We start from the raw sequence: 23,327 nt of genomic DNA, 5'->3' as shown, positions 1-23,327 counted from the left end.
CGTAGCGAGGTGATTGCCACCAGGAAAACCACTTTCTGGGATAGAAGGCGGAGTGGGACTTCCCTAAGGGGTTCAAAAGGTGTTTCCTGCAATGCTGTCAGCACCAGGTTGAGGTCCCACGTTTCTAGTGGTCGTCTGTAGGGGGGAACCAATTGGGAAACCCCCTGAAGAAATGTCCTTACTTGCGGCTTGTTAGCGATGCACCTCTGAGAAAGCACTGAGAGAGCTGACACCTGGCTCTTAAGGGAGGCCAGGGACAGTCTGGCCTCCAGACATGATTGGAGAAACCCAAGTACCCTGGGGAGGGAATAAGGGAATGGGATTTGGCCACGAGAGATTCGCACCAGGTAAAGAAGGCTTTCCAGGTACAGTAATAAATCTTAGCAGAGGTTGGCTTCTGTGCCCTGAACATGGTTCCAATGACTTCCGGCGAGAACCCTGACTGGGTTAGAACCCAGGTCTCAATGGCCAAGCCGTCAAATTGAGGGCCTCTGAGTTCTGGTGGTAGAACGGGCCTTGTGACAGAAGATCGGGGTGGTCAGGGAGACGCCAGGGGACGTCTGCTGTGAGCTGTATGATGTCGGCGTACCATGTACGTCTGGGCCAGTCCGGTGTGATTAGGATGGTTGGAATTCCCTCTTGCTTGATCTTCCTCACCACTCTGGATATCAGGGTAAGAGGTGGAAAAATGTACAGGAACTGGAACTGAGTCCAGTCCTGAACCAGGGCGTCCGCTCCTAGCGCCTGCGGATTGTGTGTTCTGGCCATGAAGTTGGAGACCTTGGCATTGAAGTGGGATGCCATTAGGTCCACGTCTGGAGTCCCCCAGCGATGGCAGATCTGTCAAAAAACTTCGGGATGGAGAGACCACTCTCCTGAGTCCATTCCTTGCCGGCTGAGGAAGTCTGCTTCCCAGTTGTCCACACCCGGAATGTGGACCGCAGAGAGAGCCGAACCTGTGTCTTCCGCCCAGTGGAGAATGTGTGTCACTTCTCGCATCGCCTTGGCACTGCGGGTCCCCCCTTGGTGATTCACATATGCCACTGCCGTGGCATTGTCCGACTGTATTCTGATGTGAGAGGCTGCCAGTAAGTGATGGAAGGCTCTCAATGCCAGGAGGATGGCACGAATTTACAAGATGTTGATGGGCATGGTCGCTTCCGCTGGGGACCACTTGCCCTGTGCTCTGTGGTGTAGGTGTACCGCACCCCAACCCGTCAGGCTCGCTTCGGTGGTCAGAACCTTCCATTGACCAGTGAGAAAGGATTTCCCCTTTGTTAGTGAGGTTGGGTTGAGCCACCAGTGGAGGGACCTCCTGGTTGACGACGTCAGCTGGAACTCCCTGTCGAGAGAAAGAGGGTTCCTGTCCCATGACTTGAGGATGGCTAGTTGGAGAGGCCTGAGGTGAAGCTGGGCAAATGGGACCGCTTCTATTGCCGCCACCATCCTGCCAAGGACTCTCATGGCAAACCGGAGAGATCAAGGGGGTTTGCTGAGGAGGGTCGAACTCCTAGACAGAGAGGCAGTGCCTTGTCCTTGAAAAGGAGCACTAGACCCCTTAAGGTACTGAATAGCATTCCCAGGAAGGTCAGAGACTGACTCGGGGTTGGTGATGACTTTTGTAGGTTGACTAACCAGCCCAGGCAACTCAGAGTGTCGATTGTGATTGAGACACTGAGCTCGCAGTCCTTGGAGGTGGGAGCCTTGATATGGAGATCGTCCAGGTATGGAACGACTACTATGCCTCTGGAGTGCAGGACGTCCATGGTGGCTGCCTTGACTTTGGTAAACACTCTGGGAGCCGTGGCGAGTCCGAACGGGAGAGCCACGAACTGGTAGTGGTCCTGGTCGATTGCGAGCCTGAGAAATCTCTGATGGGCGGGCGCAATTGGTATATGCAGGTATGCGTCTTGTATGTCTATGGAGGCGAGAAATTCTCCCTTTTCCATAGACGCAATGATGGACCGAAGGGACTTCATGCGGAAGTGACGTACCCGTACATATTTGTTGAGCTGCTTTAGGTCCAGTATGGGCCGTATGCCGCCTCCTTTATTGGGGACTACGAATAAATTGGAGTAGAACCCTCGGAAGCGCTCGGCCGCGGGGACCGGTACTATGACTGCAGCTTGAAGAAGCGAGAAGACCGCTTGGCGGAAGGCACGAGCCTTGTGTGGCGGTTTTGGGGGAACAGAAATAAAGAGTCTGTTTGATGGGTTGGAAGTGAACTCTATCTTGTATCCCGAAGACACTAGTTCCCTGACCCACCTGTCTTCTGTAACAGGCAGCCATACTTGATGAGAGAGCAAAAGTCAGTCACCTACAGGTGAGGTGTCTTCTGGAGTCCGTGAGTCATGATGAGGAGAAGGTCTGAGGTTTTCCTCCTTTGGACCTTGACTGGCCTGCTTTTGACTGCCAGGTCTTGTCCGACTTTTGCATCGGCCGCGAGTTGTACCTGCGTGGGAGGCGGTTGTTATTTTGTGCTGGCCGTGAGGCGGACCAGCCCGAAGAGTTCCGAAAGGATCGGAATCGAGTTTGGTTATGCTTATTGTAAGTGCGTTTGGGTTTCAGTTGGGGGAGGAGAGGTACTCTTACTCCCGGTGGCGTTGGATATCATCGTATCCAACTGTTCACCAAAAAGTCGACCACTGTGGTACAGGAGGTGCGTAAGGGACTTCTTTGAGGCTGCGTCTGCTTTCCATTACCGCAGCCAGAGGATACGCCGAATCGCGATGGCGTTTGATGCTATCCCCGCTGCACCCCTTGCATAATCCAGAGCTGCATGAAGCATGTAATCTGCTACAACTGCTATTTGAACCGCTTGGTCCGACAGCTCAGGAACAGATACTGGGAGGCCAGCTTGTAAATTTTGGGCCCAAGCCAGGATGGCCTTGGCAACCCAAACTGAAGCGAACGCGGGAGCCAGGGAGGCCCCTGCGGCCTCGAAAATTTAACGAGCCATGCGTTCTACCTGCCGGTCTGCTGCGTCCCTGAGGATTGAGCTATCTGGCAGTGAAAGGAGTGACTGTGCTGCTAGCCTAGAGACTGGGGGATCCACTTTGGGTGGATCTGTCCATTCCTTGGTGGTCTCCTGTGGGAAGGGGTACCGCGCTTCCAGATATTTGCGATTGGTAAACTTCTTCTCAGGCTGTGAGAACTGCTTTTTAAGGATCGACAAACTCTGGGTGGTCAAAAAAGACCTTAGGCGGCTTCAGAACTCCTTCAAATAAAATCTTGTTGTGGTGCCTCTGGGGGCGGATCAGAAATGTCCAGCACCTGATGGATGGACGAGATTAATACCTGAACTAGCGCTGTATTGCTAGGGGGAACTGGGATCAGGGACCCTTCAGTTTCCTTGTCTGAGTCGGAATCACAGATGCCTTCCGAATCCTGTGTATCGCTAAGGTGTCTCCTGCTGGGTGAACCAGGGTGGAGGCCTTCTCTGGTCGGGGATCCCTGCGGAGAACTGTATTGTATGTCCCTGGTAGGGGACGGTCTAGATGATCTGGAACTATGGTATGTCTCCCTAGAAGGGGATGACCGTGTGCTATGGGATGACGCAGATGAACGTGACCTGTGGGTCCGCTTGTGTCCTGACCTAGACGTGGATGTTCCCGGGTCGACATGTCCCTGAGTCGAGCTTTCCCTTTGCTGGGTAGCGTTCATAGCCGAGGCATGACTTTGCAGAGCCTGAAGCAATGTGGAAGTTAGGTTATCTATAGACTGTGTCATAGATTGCGATATCTGAGTGACCCATTCCAGCATGGCATTAGACACCGAAGCATTGGCAGGGGCTTCTTGGGGCTCTGGCACAGTAGCCTGGATGCAGTCCTGGCAGTGCGGATACATGCTGCCGCTGGGGAGAGTATTGCTGCAGGCTGTACAGAGTGCATAATAGCAGTCCTGCCTGGTTCTCTTGGACCTTGAGCCCAGCATAGTGCACTGGGGTGGCTATGCAGAGGGCCCTACAGGGGAGGCTATGCAGAGGAGCCTATAAGGAATAATGGACTCACAGCCGAGGAAGAACTCCAGCTGTGATCTTATCCCACCAGTGTGCCCCTAGGTCCAGCGCCGAAGATCCGCAGTCCTGTGCCCCCCAGAGACTGGCTATGTCCCTTATTCTGCAGCAGATAATGGTCGCCGGAGTAAAGTTAAGAAAGAAGGGGGGCGGAGAGCTGAAAGGGCGGCAGAACTGTGTAAAATCGCGCCCTTTCAGTCTCGATCCGCCCCCTCTATGACACTGTAAAGTGTAATATTTGTCATCGGGGGGGCGGGCCGGGGAGAGGAGGTGGTGGCTTCGGCTAGGCCGAAGCCGCAGCCTAAATTAGGTGCCTGATGCCCAAAGGGACTCCAGGCCGGCGCGGAAGTCCGGGAGGGGGCCGGATCTGAACCGGACCTCCCCGGATTTAAAGGCAGGGTAGCGGTGGGGTAGCAGCGAAAGGGGGTGGGGCCCTGTGAACCTGTGAAGAGTCCCCCTGAGGCACCATAGAACTTGTGCTGCCGCAGAAACAGGGCGCAGGAAGGCCTGTGCCTCTGTTGTATCATGCCTGCCTGCGCTCCCCCGGCCCCGACAGGAACCCGCAGCACGGCTGGGGTCCTTGGTACCTGTACAGGCCCTACCTGAGGCGTTTCAACCTAATACCCCCAGGGGCTGTCACTATCAGGGGGCTATATCCTCGCCTCGACCTCAACCCAGAAACCGAAAGGAACTGGGGAAGGAGGGGGGTCTCGTCTTCGAACCAGCACACGAGGGGCTGGGGAAGGAGCGATATGGGGAATAGCCATTTCGACTTCAACCGTGCACCCTGTAACAAGGGGCCGAGGAAGGAGCCATGCCGGGAGTCTCGCACTAGACCCACTTTTCTTCATCTGTAATCCCATCAGTGAAAACAGAGTAAAGGTTTTAGGTGTGCCTCCTATGCGACGCTAAGCAAAAACTGGAGAAGGCTGATGCCGTTCAGGGGTGTATACTGCAGAGGAGGAGCCACGGTTAATCTTTTCCAGATTATGCATAGTGTCGCCTCCTAGTGGACAGCAGCATAACACCCAAGGTCCTGTGTGTCCCCCAATGAGGCAACAGAGTATCATTATTTACCAAGAAAACATATCACAGAAAAAAATCAGCCTTACCAACACCAAATCAGATAACAAATGCACTAGCATTTTCGTGTTGGTTGGGTGTACTGAGGTGTCTGTGCATGTGGGGTGCACTTATATAGTGCTGGACAGCCGCCCTGATCTAATAGTATGGGCATCATCACTATCCTAAGCCAGACACTGTGCATCACACTTACCTGTGTGACTGGCGTCCTATGCAAGCTTCATCTGTGTGCATCTTTAATACTAGGCAACCATCCTCTCCATGAATTGTTCGGTTTGTGAGTGGTTGCTCCATCAGTATTTTGCACCTGCGCTGCCCCCACCTTTATCATGGGGGTCTGTGGCATCCTGCTAGTGCATTTCTTATATGATTTGTGTTGGTAAGGCTGTATGTTTTTCTGTGATTTTTTTTAAATTTTGCCCTATGTTAGCCATCATTATTCACCAAGACAATAACAGTTCACAGTCTAATAGAAAACCTCATAGGATGAAGCAGTGGAGCGTGGTGTCCAACTGTTTGTTAATTCTGCCTCCCAAATATGGAATAAAAAGCCACCAAACAATGTTATGTAGGTGAAATAATACCAATAAAAACTTCTACTCATCTCACAAAAAACAAGTCCCCACTCAGGTCCATCATCTGTCAATGGAAAACCAGAGGTTTCCACATTATTAGTGGCTCAAAGGCTTTTGAAAAGCAACATGGCTTCCATAACCCAATCCAGCAATATCCGATCTCCCAAAGTCTAATCTCCCCCTCACTTCTGAGCCTTGCAGTGCGCCCAAAACACATTTAGCATTCATGTATTTGGCATTACTATACTGAGAAGAACCCACTTAATTTACGGTGTGTGTCTCCTGGAGCACAATCTGGGCACTATGTGTTGGGTAATGAAATTATATATTTGTAATTTTCACTCTCCATCATCCACTGCGCGCTAATTTCCAGAAAGTGACTGTGGAGTCAAAATAGTCAGTACTCCTATAGATTATTTCACTGAGGGTTATAATTTCCAAAATGGAGTCACTTTATGGGGATTTCTACTGCTCTGGTTTTCTGCAATTTGGTCACATTAGGGCTTCTGTAAATGGTGGGTCCCATCTCCTCTGGGATCTGCTCCTGCGACGTCTGCTTCTCTCACCAGGAGCCGCCTTATTCATCCTGCAGGTGGCGCTGGTGATGGAGGAGACGTCAGAACCAGAAGTTCTGGGCGGCGCAGGCTCTTCGCAGCCACTAAGATTAGGGAGCCTGGGACCAGTAGTACCATCCAGTCTGGCAGTATGGGTGTGTGCTGTCCAGCTGGAGTAATCTGCTCCCTGCTTCAGCCAATTGGAAAGCACCGTACCCTACTAAAGCTGGAAGCATATTGCCGGAAGCTGCCAGATACAGCCTTGTTCTCCTCTGGTTCAGTCCTCTGTGCTCAGCTCCCGGCTTGTGTATTTGATTCCTGTTGAGACCTCGGCCCGTTTACTGACTACTCTTGTGTCTTCTGATTTTGTATTTTCTCTATCCTCTTGGTTCTGACCCGGCTACCTGACTATTCTTCTTCCCATCTCACACCACAGAACAGCAGGTAACACCGTGGCCCAAGCCTAGGGGGTCTCTGTGTAACTCCAGATCCATGTAGAGGGGTTAAAGGATGATGAGCAAGGCAAACCCTGGGATCTGGAAAATTGAGTATATAGCGCCAAGCCTGTTTCTGGTAGCCATCTTTTGAGCTGCCAGGTGACCATGAACAGCGCCCCCAATACATTGTGTCTGCGAACTATTCCAGCAAAATCTGCATTCAAATAGCTAAATGTCGCTCCTTCCCTTCTTAACCTGCCATGTGCCCAGACAGTAGTGTACAACCGTATATAGGGGATTGTCGGATTCAAGAGAAGTTGGAATATTATTTGTAAGGTCCATTTGTTTCCCATTATCATTTGTGAAGAATTCCAAAGTTATCACCATATAAAGTGACACACGTCAGATTTGAAGAATGGGCCCAGATAGGAACACAAAACTGGCTGCAGGAAGGGGTTAAATCAGAGTATTTTGGGCACTAACTACTATAGTCAAAAACTGTGAGTATAGGCAATAACACATCTACTGAAATGATCAAACTCAACAGTCTCCATCAGTAAGTAGTGAGTAACTAGTGGTGAAACCTCTCTGGGGTAATTAGAGTATGGGGCTCAGTGGCTCTTGGCAATCTAAACTATCGTAAGGGACAATATTTTCTGTCAGATGAGTTTCAAGAAGAAATATTAGACTTCAAAGAGAACTTTTATAATAGTGCAGAGATGAGGCGTCTTAAATTTAGCTTAAAGATTAGTGATGAGCGAGTATGTTCTGTTAACCCTTTCGGCGAGCATGCTCGGGTGCTCACCGAGTATCTTCAGCGGTGCTCGGGCATTATGTTTTCATCACTCAGTGCTCATGATTTGCGACAGTTTGACAGCTTTAATACATGTGAGGAATGCCTAAGAAACAGTCATTCTTAACATGTATTCAAGCTGTCAAACAGTCACAAATCATGAGCACTGAGTGACGAAAACATAACGCCCGAGCACAGCTGAAGATACTCGGGAAAACACCTGAGCATGCCCGTAAAGCTCGAGTAACGAGCATTCTCGCTCATCACTATTAAAGATATATCATGGCACAGGAGTAATTTTTTTTTGTTTAGTTTATCACAATCTGGTTTGAAGTTAGTCAGTTTTAACAGAAATTGAAAAGTCAGGATAAAGGGAAACTCTGTTGTTATTGTACAGAAATTCACACTTGGCCGTCACTGCACATTTAATGTTGTCGATCATAAAAGTGAAGTTTGGCCAGAAAGAGTGGACCTGGTCTTGTAGGGACCATATGAGCACCTTCAGCAGCACAGAAGGGAGAGAAGGAAGATTCATCCAATAAGATATCAGGGTTCTAGGAAGCCAACACCATCATTACCCTCCGCTTTCTCTTACAGGACCATCATAATATTTTTCTTCAAGTGATTTTCTGGCTTTGTGGTTTACAGATCTGGGCAGGTAACGTCTCCTAATCACAGGGAGTAGGTAGATCCTCCAGGTTGTAAGTTCTATGGAAAAGGGTTTCAATGCCCAAAATCATTTGAACAGTTTTGGGTGGGGGAGAATGTTGTGGTCTAGAGGCAAAATGGTGATCACACGATTGTGATACGGCCGGACTACACAACCGATAAAGCGGCCACAGCTGGTGACTGAGAAGAATCTGTGACTTCTCTGCATTTAGTGGTCAGTACTCACCTGGGTAGTGATATGTAGGAATCTCCTCTTTACACCACTCATCACCCTTTACATATGTCTCTGTAGTATTAATATGGGTCAGATCTTCACCCTGAAACAAATATTGTAAAAGTCACAGACAGATGGAGAAGTCACATCTATGATCAGCTCTAATCCTGCCATCTCCACCGCATATAATACTGGTGGATAAAACAAGACTGAACACAAGACCTTCACAGCCGTCTACACATCATAGAGGAGATCTCATGACATCTTCTCTGCATCTACCTGATGATCCTGAGGAACATTGGGATCTTCTTGTTTACAGTCCTGTGGAAGAAGAGGACGGGGACATCTCTCTGGTGTTGTCCTCTTACTGGATAGATCTGGAGGAAACACATACAGGGACTGAATTCATTCTTTACATACAGATAATTATAGGCCGTGTGTATTTAGTCCTGTCTATTACCTGGTGATGTGAGGGGCTGGGGAACCTCCATCATGACGTCCTTGTACAGATCTTTGTGTCCTTCTAAATACTCCCACTCCTCCATGGAGAAATAGACAGCGACAACCTGACACCTTATGGGAACCTGACACATACAATGATACAGTCATCCCCCGATCCCTTCATAGTGCTATTGTATAATGTCCCAGCATTCCCAGCAGTGTCACCTCTCCAGTCAGCAGCTCAATCATTTTGTAGGTGAGATCTAGGATCTTCTGGTCATTGATGTCCTCATGTATCAGGGGGTGAGATGAAGGCCCTGAGTTTGGGCTGAGGGGTCTTTCCCATCCCTCAGACACATGGACCTGACAGCGCTCACTAGAGGTCTTCTTCACTACTGTGTAATCCTGGTTATGGAGAGAGACATTAATAAATCTCAGTACAGACATTTTCAGAGTCCTCACCTCTCCAGTTCTGCCCATCTGTTATTCCCATAGATAAGAATGATGTAATGTGACGTCATCAGAATCTCTCACCTCTCCAGTAAGCCGGAAGAGGATCTCTAGGGTGAGGTGTAATATCCTCTCCGCCATCTTGTCTCTATCCATATCCATCTTTCATGGGTTCATAAGGAAAATTCTCTTAAATAGAAGATCTTCACTGAGAGGATCCGATATTGTAGGGACCTGAATGAGAAGAAGATGAGCAGATGTAACGTCATAAAAATCCTGTGTGATAATACAATTACTGGAGATAATAAGGGGAAACATATGAGGAGATATATTATTTTACAGTATTTAGTTTTCTGCTTTACATCTAGTAATAAAACCGATATATTTTAGGCCACAGACAACAAGCAGTTTCTTCCTTGGAGTCTGTAGCTGAACACGTTTCTCAAAGACTCATCTTCCATAACGCTAATTCTCGTCTCATTTACCGACACTACAATCGGCATTAGCAATACTGCAGGAGATATTCATTACACGTAACATGAGAAATAACTACTTCATGATGAGGATGACATCTTCATCTTCTACTACGGCTCTAGAAACATATTTAGCCAGATTTCTTCACTGACTACATCTCCACCAGCCGTCTATATGAATGTTTACCGTCTTCCCCGGACTGTAATCTTCTATCACGTTAGATCTCATGTCTAATTCACACACAGAAGTTTGAGGCTTTGATACACGGCAAGGTTTTTAATATTATACAGAGTAGGACTATTCCGAATAGGTTCACCTTGCCATGGTAGCTTTCATGCTATTTTTGATCAAAAACAGTGTTGCTAAGAACCCTATTTTATTTAAATGCACTTTTGCTTTTTATTTATTTACAGCAGGGTTTATGATCATTTTTCTTCTTATAGTTTTTTTTCTGATTTATGGCCATAGTAAACATGCATTTATGTGCTGCATGGATACCAACTTATACCAAGCTCAAATTCTGTGTTTTTTCACGGGCACCATAGTGGCCCTGTGGGCTGCTGATATGGATGATACACCCCTAACTATCCAACTATCATATGGTAAAAATCTCGTAGGTCCTGGATTTATTAGTATCTGCATGAAGAATGGGGCTAAGTGAGTATTTATTAAAGGGAATCCACTCCACCGACTACCCCACGGCCAGCAAGCATCAGAATCTTCACTGAATAAAAAGCCATTTCACAGCAAACAGACCTCTAATATGAGGCATTCAGGTACAGTACAGACCAAAAGTTTGGACACACCTTCTCATTTATAGATTTTTCTGTATTTTCATGACTATGAAAATTGTACATTCACACTGAAGGCATCAAAACTATGAATTAACACATGTGGAATTATATACCGTATATTCCGGCGTATAAGACGACCTGGTGTATAAGACGACCCCCCTACTTTCCTGTTAAAATATAGAGTTTAGGATATATTCACCGTATAAGACTACCCCTTTTCCAACGCATACCAAACACCGGTAAAAATTAAAAAAAAACAGATTTGAATTTAACATGGTCCTTTTTTAATTTAAATTCTTATGACATGCAGGTATATAGCAGGAAAACTGTCACTCATAAACATATTAAAATAGGGGGGACCCCACGTCATTTTTTGGGGGGGTCCCCCATTCTAATAGCTAGTAAAGGCTAGGTATTCAGCTGGGGGCTGATATTAGTAGCCTGGGAAGCTCCGTGGGTATTACCCCCTTCCCAGACTTCAAACATCTGCCCCAGCCGTCTGCTTAACCTCCGCTAGAGACTATAATGATGGTGGATCCCACGCCAATTTTCTTTTTAAAAAATCCTTTATTTTAACACTAAATGACAATTCAGGGGTTAATAAAGATGCAGTCCCTAAATTATTAATTTTGTAATTAATTTTTCCCAAAAATGTTGACGTGGGGCTTCGCCATATTTTTGTGTCCAGCCAGGTACAGCAGGCAGGAACGGGCTGCCCCCAACCACCAGCTGCCTATTTGTACCTGGCCGGACACAACAATATAGGGAAGCCCTTTTTTTTTTAATTATTTCATGAAATAATAAAAAAAAAAAATACGTGGGGCTTCGCCCTATTTTTGTGTCCAGCCAGGTACAACTAGGCAGCTGGGGGCTGGAATCTGCAGCGCAGGGAGGCCCAAGCTTTCTGGGCCCCCCCTGCTGCAAATTGCAGTCCGCAGCCACCCCGGAAAATGGCGCGTTCATAGAAGCGCCATCTTCTGGCGCTGTACCCAACTCATCCAGGGCCCTGGTGCGGTGGCTCACTGGGTAATAAAGGGGTTAGGGCCAGCTTGGCATTATCAGCTGGCCCTAAGCCCGAAATTCATGGGGTCACGCCAATATTAGACATGACCGCCATGAATTTCTAGTAAAGTAATTAAAAAAAACACAACACCCAGAATAAAGTCCTTTAATTGAAATAAAGACACAATTTTTTAATGTTCTAAATTAAACCATACTTACCATCACGCCCATTCCAGCTGAAGCCAACGATCTCCTGCAATAAAAGTAAAATAATAAAGCAACCTCATCCTTACCTTTCCATGGTTCCCAGGACCGGTCCAGCTCTGCTACATTCACATGACAGGCTGGACCGCAGCAGAACGCCGCCATCCAGCCTGTCATCCTGCAGACACTGAGAAGCGCAGGCATACTTGTGCTCCTCAGTGTCTGACTGTGACGGCATCCAGATGAGCCGAGATCATGTCCAATGAACTCGGCTCACCTCATGCACGTCACTGACAGCGTGGGAAAATTCTCCTGCTCCCCGCATGCGCAGTAGAAGTTTCCCACGCTGTCAGTGACGGACGTCCAGGAGGTGAGCTGAGTTCATTGTCGGCTCATCTGGATGCCGTCACAGAGAGACACTGAGGAGCGCAAGCATGCCTGCGCTTCTCAGTGTCTGCGGGATGAGAGGCTGGATGGCAGCGTTCTGCTGCGGTCCAGCCTGTCATCTCGATGTAGCAGAGCTGGAGCTGTCGTGGGAACCATGGAAAGGTAAGGATGAGGTTGGTTTATTATTTTTCTTTTATTGCAGGAGATCGTTGGCTTCAGCTGGAATGGGCGTGATGGTAAGTAAGGTTTAATTTAGAACAATAAAGGATTGTGTCTTTATTTCAATTAAAGGACTTTATTCTGGGTGTTTGTGTTTTTTTTAACTTTGACTATGGGGTTAGTAATGGGGGTGTCTTATAGACGCCTCTCCATTACTAACCTGGGCTTGATGTCAGCTGGCATTATAAGCTGACATCAACCCCAGCCCTATTACCCCCTGCCACCGCACCAGGGCAGCGTGGAAGAGCGAGGCTAAGTGCCAGAATTGGCGCATCCTATGAATGCGCCATTTCTGGGGCGGCTGACGGCTGGTGTTTCTAGCCTGGGAGGGGGCCAATATTCATGGCTCCCTTCCTGGGCTATTAATATCAGCCCCCAGCTGTCTGCCTAGCCTTTGCTAGCTATTAAATTAGGGGGGACCCCACGTCATTTTTTTGGGGGGGTTCCCCATTTTAATAGCTAGTAAAGACTAGGTATTCAGCTGGGGGCTGATATTAGTAGCCTGGGAAGCTCTGTGGGTATTACCCCCTTCCCAGGCTTCAAACATCTGCCCCAGTCGTCTGCTTAACCTCCGCTAGAGCCTAAAATTAAGGGGAACCCCACGCCAATTTTTTTAATAATAAATCCTTTATTTTAATACTAAATGACAAGTACAGTAATCAACACTGTCACTGTACTTCATATATATGTGACTGACATGTTTCTATCTATCTAATCTATGTGTGAAGCTCTATTCTTTCTATTCTAAATTGTCGGGTGCCGGCTTATGCCGCTGCTGAATTGCCGGCTTTTTATATATTGTCACAGAAGCGATGCGAACTTCCCTGCTCCGGACACAGCGCACCACTTCTGTGACAAGTGAAAGCTGTCAGCACAGAAGCCCTGCGCTGTGTCCGGAGCTGGGAATACGCAGCGATGTGTCAGTTTCAGCACAGAAGCGCTGACTGTCTGGACGTACCGCCGCCGTATTTTAACTCCCTCCACCTTATATTAACTCCGACATGGCAGGGATACGGCCACGGCAGCTTATTAACACCCGCAGAGTATCCCCGCATGTCAATTTCTGAAAGTTCAAAAGCATTACCGGCGTATAAGACGACCCCAGACTAGACAGAAGATTTTTCAGTCTTCAAAAGTCGTCTTATACGCCGGAATATACGGTACTTAGCAAAAAAGTGTGAAACAACTGAAAATATGTCTTATATTCTAGGTTCTTAAAAGTAGCCACCTTTTGCTTTGATGACTTCTTTGCACACTCTTGGCATTCTCTTGATGAGCTTCAAGAGGTAGTCATCGGAAATGGTCTGCCAACAATCTTGAAGGAGTTCCCAGAGATGCTTAGCACTTGTTGGCCCTTTTGCCTTCACTCTGCGGTCCAGCTCACCCCAAACCATCTCGATTGGGTTCAGGTCTGGTGACTGTGGAGGCCAGGTCATCTGGCGTAGCACCCCATCACTCTCCTTCTTGGTCAAATAGCCCTTACACAGCCTAGAGGTGTGTTTGGGGTCATTGTCCTGTTGAAAAATAAATGATGGTCCTACTAAAAACAAACCGGATGGAACAGCATGCCGCTGCAAGATGCTGTGGTAGCCATGCTGGTTCAGTATTCCTTCAATTTTGAATAAATCCCCAACAGTGTCACCAGCGTCGGGTTCACCTTTTCTGCGCCACACAAAGACACGGTGGTTGGAACCAAAGATCTCAAATTTGGACTCATCAGACCAAAGCACAGATTTCCACTGGTCTAATGTCCATTCCTTGTGTTCTTTAGCCCAAACAAGTCTCTTCTGCTTGTTGCCTGTCCTTAGCAGTGGTTTCCTAGCAGCTATTTTACCATGAAGGCCTGCTGCACAAAGTCTCCTCTTAACAGTTGTTGAAGAGTTGTGTCTGCTGCTAGAACTCTGTGTGGCATTGACCTGGTCTCTAATCTGAGCTGCTGTTAACCTGCGATTTCTGAGGCTGGTGACTCGGATAAACTTATCCTCAGAAGCAGAGGTGACTCTTGGTCTTCCTTTCCTGGGGCAGTCCTCATGTGAGCCAGTTTCTTTGTAGCACTTGATGGTTTTTGCAACTGCACTTGGGGACACTTTCAAAGTTTTCCAAATTTTTCGCACTGACTGACCTTCATTTCTTAAAGTAATGATGGCCACTCGTTTTTCTTTACTTAGAATTTGTATTATGGCAAGAAAAAAGCAGCTAACAGTCTATTCAGTAGGAATATCAGCTGTGTATCCACCAGACTTCTGCACAACACAATTGATGGTCCCAACTCCATTTATAAGGCAAGAAATCCCACTTATTAAACCTGACAGGGCACACCTGTGAAGTGAAAACCATTTCCGGTGACTACCTCTTTAAGCTCATCAAGAGAATGCCAAGAGTGTGCAAACCAGTCATCAAAGCAAAAGGTGGCTACTTTGAAGAACCTAGAATATAAGACATATTTCAGTTGTTTCACACTTTTTTTGTTAAGTATATAATTCTACATGTGTTAATTCATAGTTTTGATGCCTTCAATGTGAATGTACAATTTTCATAGTTATGAAAATACAGAAAAATCTTTAAATGAGAAGGTGTGTCCAAACTTTTGGTCTGTACTGTATGTATAGATTCACATTTCTATTACTTGTATGCCAATATTAGAGGTCAGATAAGTCCCAGGGGGTGATAGATTCCCTTTAATCGGCCATGGGGTAATCATAAAACCAGATATGTATCAAAGTATTGTAAGGTGGCTAATGGTTGCGTAGTCGATGGGAGATATGTGTCACAGAGATGGCTGGTCTCTGTGATGTAACTCGGAGTGTTTCTCTAGGGCACATAAGCACTAAGAGGATCGTTTGGTGCACCTGGGAGATGGGTTACGGGTAGCTAGGAGAGAATGGGCAGGTCCAGCTACCCACATACCTCACCTCTGGGTGTGGTTAACAGCCTATAAAATGGAGGCTGTTGTTTGGCACATGGTTTGTGTGTTTGGACAGAGAAGGCCTCCTGTGTATGTTTGTCTTCAGACCAAGCCAGGACACTAGACGCTACCCCAGCTTGTGTACCACACAAGCCTGACTGAGCAGAGACCTGCTAAGGACATTTACTTTGTTTGCCTGATCTAAAGGCTATTTTCTTTTCTGTTTGGCTTCTGGGTTTATGAAGCAATAAACCCACATGAACTTTTAAAGGAACATGCCTCCTGTTTTCCTCCCATCGCCACCCAAGTGAGTAAAACCTCTACAATTGGTGTTAGAGGTGCGAGCAATGTTCCCAGCAGAGACGCGTGACTGCTACAGGATGGACTGCATGCCCTGGGTGAAGTCTGTCGCAAGCCAGCAAGCATCCCCAACAGGCTGTTACAGCAGATCCAGCAGCACTAGCAGGAACAATGGCAGCAGATGCAGCTTCTGGCAACCGCCATCCAGGGCATGATGAGTGCTCCAACCCCAGGTCCGACTGATGACTCCCATGTCCGGAAGGCGGTATAACGGGCTTTGCAGAAAATGACCCCGGGGGAAGACGTTGAGGCCTTCCTGACGGTGTTTGAAAGGGTCGCCGAGAGGGAGGAATTTCCGCAAGAGCAGTGGACAAAGGTACTGGCGCCATACTTGACGGGAGAGCCCCAGAACTACGCCTAGTAGGCTTACTATGATTTTGCTTTGCAGGACACCCTATTTAGCTTTGCATAGTACGTCCTATTTAGCTTTGCATAGTACACCCAAAAGGTGTACTATGATTTAGCTTTGCAGGATGCCAAAGAGTATGGCAAGCTAAAAACTGAGATTCTCGCGCGCTTGGGGGTGACAATGACTATCAGGGAACAGCTGGTTCGTATCACCGGAACAAACCACCTCGCTCCCAAATGTTTGACCTGTTGCACCTGGTCCAGAAGTGACTGCAGCTGGAGTCCTCAATGCCTGCGCAGATGGTAGAGTGGATGGTGATGGACCGGTTTGTGCACTCCCTGCCGAGGCCCATACAGCCTTGGGTTGCCCAGGGTGACAAGGTCCAAAGGGACGAGGGAGGTGGTGCCCAAGGTCCTTAAGGGTGATGTTGTTTGCTGGAGGTGCCACGGTCCAGGCCATATAGCCACCTGTTGTCCCCTGACCCTTGAGCCGATGGACTGCAGTATAGGACACAGTTGTTCATATTAAGTTTATCCAGCCAGCAGTGTGAACTGTCCACCCAGCGAGGGGCCACAAGCATGTCCCGTGAAGGTGAATGGATGGGAGGTAACAGCACTACTAGACTCGGGGAGGGAAAAAAGTCGGCGTTCGGTGCATTCATAGTGATGCTAAGGACAACCCATGGCCAGAGTGGACATTGAAACGGCCCACGGTACGGAGTCTCACGAGGTCGGCATCATTCTGGACTTGTTGCACCCTATTATTATAGGCTGGGACTTTTGTATGCTTTGGGATCTGTGGGGGAAGGGTTCTGGGTTCGCTGGCTCAGATAAGAAAACAGTTAATCCTAATGAGGTATCACCACACCCAGAGTCAGACAGGTTTCCCTTTTGTGTCCTTGTGGGGGATGAGGAGGTGGTGCCCCCTGTGTCTGCCATTCCGGAGTTAGGGGTGACCAGCGAGAATTTTGGGTCTGCCAAACATAGGGACCTAGCTCTGAAGGAAGCCTTTAATAATGTCACTGTTATAAATGGGGTTGCACAGGAGCTGAGGGTAACACAAGGTTTCCCCATTTTATGATGAGTGGGGAGTTGTTGTACCAGGTCAAGAAAGTGAGGGAGGAGCGTGCAGAGCAGTTAATAGTGCTGGGCCCGTTTAGACGGAAGGTGTTGGACATGGTCCATTCACATGTCTTGGGGGGACATCTGGGAGTGGAAAAAATACAGGAACAGATCATGCAAAGGTTCTATTGGCCTGGATGTCACCGGGAAATATTTAAGTATTGCAGGTCTATTGCAGGTCTTGTCCTACGTGCCAGTTAACCGCCCCCACCTCTCACTTTCAAAGTCCCCTCGTGCCATTGCCCATTATTGAAGTGCAGTTTGAAAGAATTGCTATGGACTTGGTCGGTCCCCTGGTTGAATCTGCTCGTGGGCATCAATATATATATTGGTTATCCTGGTCTATGCCACACGCTATCCTGAAGCGATTCCACTGAGAAACTCATCCGCAAAGAGTCTAGCCCGTGAGTTGGTCCATGTCTTTTCATGAACAGGCTTACCAAAAGGGAGATACTCACCGACCAGGGAACTCCCTCTATGAGTAAGGTGATGAGGGAGTTATGCAAAGCCCTTCAAATCTCCCAACTGAGGACTTCAGTATACCATCCTCAGACAGATGGCCTAGTCGAAAGGTTTAACAAGAATCTGAAGAGTATGCTGAGGAAGGCCATAGAAGGGGATGGAAGAGACTGGGACTGTCTCCTACCTTATCGGTTGTTCTCTAACCGAGAGGTTTCACAGGCCTCTACGGGGTTCCCGCCATTCAAACTCCTGTATGGCCTACATTCGCGGGGTTACCTGGATGTCACAAAGGAAACCTGGGAAGCCGAGGTCACGCCCCACAAGAGAGTCATCGAGCACGTTGCTCTGATGCAGGAGAGGATTGCGAAGGTGATGCCCATTGTAAAAGAACATCTCCTCCAGGCACAAGAAGCTCATGCCAGAGTCTACAACCAGTTAGCCAGAGTGAGGCAATTCAATCCAGGAGACCGAGTCCTCGTGCTAATTCCTACGATGGAAAGCAAGTTCTTGGCCTAGTGGCAAGGGCCGTATGAAGTGGTGGAAAAAGTGGGTGAAGTGAACTACAAGGTTCATCAACCGGGACGATGTAAGGCGTACCAGATATACCACGTCAACCTCATCAAGCCGTGGCAAGATAGAGAGGCTGTGGAAGCTCCATGCTTGCTGGGCAAGCCAGAAGGTGACGTTGGAAGAGTCGCAATAGCGGAAACGCTAACGAAGGCCCAGAAACAACAGTGTCGGGAGTTGATACAGAAGAACAGGGATCTGTTCTCGGAATTGCCGGGACGCACAAGTGTCATAGAACACGAGTTTCTGACGGAGCCTCATGTGCGGGTAAACTTGAAGCCCTATCAGATACCTGAGGCCCGACGAGAGTTGATCTCCAAAGAGGTAGCTTGTATGCTGAAGCTCGGTGTCATTGAAGAATCCAAGAGCGATTGGTCAAGCCCGATCGTCTTGGTCCCAAATCCCGATGGTGAGTGGAGATTCTGAAATGACTATCGGAAGTTGAATGAGGTCTCCAAATTTGACGCATATCCCATGCCACGCGTTGATCAGCTGATCGAGAGGCTTGGGCCAGCAAGGCACATAACCACCTTGGATATGACGAAGAGATATTGGCAGATGGAAAGGGAAAAGAAAAAACCAGCTCACCTCCATGAACCAGCTGGGTGTCTCCAGGATCCGTGATCAGCGCTGCTGCTTGCGCTCAGTAGACAGGTAATAGAAATGAGGATGATCCAGCTCCACAGACTCCAATGGTAAAAACAAATGTCTTTTATTTAGAATTTTTTTAAAAAAATATCCAGATGGCGATAATGTAACTCCAGCTGGTAGAAGAACAATATTAGAAGGGAAACACAGGGGCACCAAGGAGCGGTGCGCTACCAGACCAATATTGGCAGATCCCTATGGCATAGGTAGCCAAAGAGAAGACTGCGTTTTCTACACTTGACGGATGCTTCCAGTATGTCCAGATGCCGTTTTGACTGCAGGGGGCCCCTGCAACCTTCCAGAGAGCCATGGATCGCATCCTTGCATCCCATAAGAAATATGGCGCAACATACCTGGACGATATTATTATCTTCAGTCCAGACTGGGAGAGTCATCTGGAAAGAATCCAGACTGTGTTTGATGCTCTGAGGAAGGTGGGGTTTTCAATAAACCAGAAGAAATGTGGCATGGGGAAAGAAGAAGCCAAGTACCTCGGATATGTAGTGGGTAGAGGCGAGATAAAACCCCAAATTACTAAAGTAGAAGCAATCCAAAATTGGCATAGACTGCTGTCGAAAAAGCAAGACAGAGCCTTCCTGGGAATCGTGGGATACTACAGGAAATTCATCCCAAACTTCACCATGATGGCCGCACCCCAGACGGACCTCCTTAAAGGGACAAAATCAGCCATGGCCAAGTGGACTGCAGAGGCGGAGACGGCCTTTCAAGAGATGAAACTGGCTCTGTGTAGGCAACCGGTCCTGGTTGCCCCGGACTTCAAGAAAGAGTTTATACTCCAGACAGATGCCTCAGATGTCGGTTTAGGAGCAGTCCTTTCCCAGGAGATACACGGGGAGGAGTACCCTGTCCTCTGAGTAGAAAGCTGTCCTCCTGCGAGAAAAATTATTCGGTCATAGAGAAGGAATGCTTGGCCATAAAGTGGGCGGTGGACACTTTACGGTACTATCTGTTAGGTCGAAAATTTAGATTAGCATCCGACTATGCCCCACTCGGATGGATGAGGGGTCAACCTCTGTTTTTTAGCCCTACAGGACTTCTACTTCCATGTAGAACATAGAGCATGGAAGCTACATGGTAATGCCCATGCCCTCTCGAGAATCCCCTGTCTGGCAGTAGAAGATGCCAAGCCCCATGGCTTTAGGGTAGATATGTAAGGTGGGCGGGTCCAGCTACCAACATACCTCACCTCTGGGTGTGGTTAATAGCCTATAAAATGAAGGCTGTTGTTTGGCACATGGTCTGTGTGTTTGGAGGTAGACGGCCTCCTGTGTATGTTTGTCTTCAGACCAAGCCAGGACACTGGACGCTACCCCAGCTGTGTGCCGCACAAGCCTGGCTGAGCAGAGACATGCTAAGGACATTTACTTTGTTTGCCTGATCTAAAGGCTATTTGTTTTTCTGTTTGGCTTCTGGATTTATGAAGCAATAAACCCACATGAACTTTTAAAGGAACATGCCTCCTGTTTTCCTCCCGTTGTGCCCAAGAAAGTAAAACCCCTACAATATGTATAAAGGAAAGGGTATGGTACTCAGAGAATGTTTCAATAATCCGCCTCAAAGCGTTTCCCCAACAGGTTCATTAGGAGGCTTGATACAGGGATGATAATTCATGATGTTCAGCATAGTGTGCCTAATAGCCAGGTGTCCATGTTTAAATATCACATTTCATCCAAAACCCCAGATTAGGAGACCCATTCCCATTCCTAGAGGTGAATTGTCACAGGATATACTGTACCGCGCCTACGCTACTTCTCATGAGCAAGAGGTTCGATAATGTCCATCTCCTAGTGTGCATGTCCGGAAGTGACGTGCTTTACGCTGAAACGCCAGATAAATTGATTGCCTCCGCGTCACTCGTACCTGTGACTGCGCGTGCCCGCAGTTATCATTCCACGACAGAGCACATCTAGGATCATTGTCGACAAATGCGCATGGCCAGATGTCTGCGTTCCACGCTGGAGCGCATATGGTATTGGATTGCATTCCACCAACAGAAAAATCCTCTCTGAGATCAGTTTCATGGGAGACTAAAAACAAGTATTGCACATCCTCCCATCATGCAATAGGCATGTAGATCTACTTTATCACTACAAAAAAATATGGGATGGTGGCCCACAGTATATTCCTAGATGGTCATATTTGACCCCTATTGCATAATTAGAGATACACAAGGATCACCACACTTGTTAGTTACTAAACAGTATAAGTGGGATATAACTGATAAGAAATAATTCTGATATAGAAGCTCAGATCTCTTGATGAAGTAAAACAATATGTGAACCTCATTCACAGAGAACTGAATAGCAATGGGTAGAGTATAAAATCCAAAAATGTAATCCAGATTGGGGCTGTATTCATACAAAACAAGCATAGTAAATCTGCTTATTCAGTCCCTTAGGGGCTCTCGTGAATCCAGTTTGGAAATCCACTCACTTTCCTTTATGAGGATACATCTATTGAGATCACCCCCTCTCACATTGGGTTTAACCACCTCAACGATGCAAAAGGAGATGTCTCTTGTTTCACCTCAATGTGCACTGTTCATGTGTCTCACTAATGGGGTGTCCCGACCATGGCGTATTTCGCCCAAATGCCACCCCACACTCCTCCTAGACTGCCTATTGGTCGTGCATACATAATCTAGGAGGAAGGTGCATGTGGCCACATATACAAGTCCTGAGGTTTTACAGTTGGAATAATCCCTCTGGAAAAAGGTTTCATCTGTAGAGGAACTTGAGAAAGATTTAGATGGTGTCATCCAATTACATGTACAACTTTCTACACATCTAAAGAAACCACAGATTCTTCTATCTAGCCATGTCCCCTAGGGTGCAGGTTTTTATAGAAACTATGCACTAAACGGTCCCTAATTGACCAACCCTTTCTGAAAGTTATTGTGGGAGTAGATCCCACAGCACCCTCAGGTCCAGGTTGGCCGCAAGTACATCCTAGTGTTTTCTGAAGATATTAAAGATAAGGTCACTGATTGTCACAAGTTTCTATTACTTGTGTTATCCCATCTTTTTCTTGGTCTCTTGGTTAGGTATGGAGGAATGTCTGTCTATCCTGTTTTTCTGTAAACAATAGTGCGGAATCCAAAATGTACTGTGGGTACCTTTTTCCTTGAATCTGGTGTTTATGTCTATTGCCTCTTTATTAATATCTGTGACATTAGAGCAGTTTCTTCTCAACTGTAAAAATTGGCCCTTGGATATTGCTTGTTTTTTTTTTTTTAGGAGGATGGGGTGGTTGCTATTCCACTTTAATAGTTTATGGTAGATGAGTGTCCCTAGGGTCCCATCCAGGGCTGTGGAGTCGAAGTCGTGGATTCGGTGCCCATTTTGATGGAGTCGGAGTCGGCATAAAATGGACCGACTCCTAAAATAAATAAATTGGGTACAGTAGTACAATGTAGTTTGTGAGGAATATTTTTTCATAAGAATTTGGGAAAGTTATGAAATGTCCTATAAATGTCTGTCCTATTCCTGATCTAAGGGTCTAGACTTTTAGCTGAGAAAAATGTGTCCTACTGTAAATTTATGAGCCATGTATGAGGAAGTCGGTGTCATGAAAATTGAGGAGTAGGAGTCGAAGGTTTGGCTTACCGACTTCACAACCCTGGCTCACATCCCGTACTTTCTGGATTAGTATATCCAGGAAAGGCAACTGGTAATAATTAAACTGATATAAATCTAAGGCCCCACTCTATAGATATTGAGTTCCCTGACAAACTCAAGAAATTGTTCACTCGTCCTTGACCAGATGATAAAAATGTTGTCAATATATCTATCCCATGCCCCAATATATGATTGCCACCACTTATGATCATCCCTGAATATTGTGGTTTCCTCCCACCAGCCCAGGAATAAGTTATCAGATGAGGGGGTACAGGGGCTCCCCATTGCAGTACCCCTGAGCTCGGGTAAGTACTTCCTGTCAAAAAGAAAGACGTTACGAGTAAGAGTGAATTTTAGAAGATCGTCCATGAAGTCATTATGTCTGCTACACTCTATTGATCTTGATTTCAATAAACGTCTTACTCCTCTAATATCATCCTCATGCAGTATATTACTGTACAAAGCCTTGATATCTAGTAAGGCTTGCTCCCCTACATGCCTGTATACATGCTCGAGGGTATACATGTAGGGGAGCAGGCAAAGGGAGAACCACTGTCCGGAAGGAGTATTCCAACTGTAAAACCTCAGGACTTATTCCAACTTCAGGACCTCAGCCGGTACTGTGGGAACATTATACTGTGTGTGGGGGGATGGTGGTACTGTAGGAACATTACTCTGTGTGGGGGCATCATACATCCAGCATAATGGTACGTGACCCAACTTTTCCATCCTGATTTCCATGCAGCCTTCTCTGTACCTCTCTGCTCCTATTTACTAATGGTATGTTCTTCAAGTTACACCAGCTACCCCCCACTTTCATTTATGACCTTGTTTACTTAGCCTTTGAGTATCCAGCATCTGGTTCAGCCTTAATCAGTTGATCAAGATGAGCACAGACCACTCCCCTCTGGTTCACAGCTGAATGCATTCTGTTACAAATATATTGTGGGCCAGGAGTCTGTGTCC

At 47.2% G+C, this 23,327-nt stretch overlaps 1 protein-coding gene across 1 annotated transcript in view; it reads right to left on the bottom strand.

The window, feature by feature from the left end:
* Nucleotides 1-7,591: 7,591 nt before the first annotated feature.
* The window catches only part of LOC141176198 (gastrula zinc finger protein XlCGF66.1-like), an 83,048-nt gene continuing 67,312 nt past the window's right edge, over nucleotides 7,592-23,327 (bottom strand). Inside the window, exons 2-5 of the mRNA XM_073660188.1 lie at nucleotides 9,316-9,465; nucleotides 9,007-9,186; nucleotides 8,801-8,924; nucleotides 7,592-7,596 (exon numbers count right to left, since the gene is read on the bottom strand). Of these exons, the coding sequence (XP_073516289.1) occupies nucleotides 7,592-7,596; nucleotides 8,801-8,924; nucleotides 9,007-9,186; nucleotides 9,316-9,393 (387 nt within the window). The 5' untranslated portion in view covers nucleotides 9,394-9,465. The remainder of the gene's footprint in view (nucleotides 7,597-8,800; nucleotides 8,925-9,006; nucleotides 9,187-9,315; nucleotides 9,466-23,327) is intronic.

The sequence above is a fragment of the Phyllobates terribilis genome, unplaced genomic scaffold, assembly GCF_046119375.1.
Source record: "Phyllobates terribilis strain yellow unplaced genomic scaffold, ASM4611937v1 Scaffold_17__1_contigs__length_24005725, whole genome shotgun sequence".
In the NCBI taxonomy this organism is placed as follows: Eukaryota; Metazoa; Chordata; class Amphibia; order Anura; family Dendrobatidae; genus Phyllobates; species Phyllobates terribilis.
This window is presented reverse-complemented; position numbering and strand designations above follow the sequence as displayed.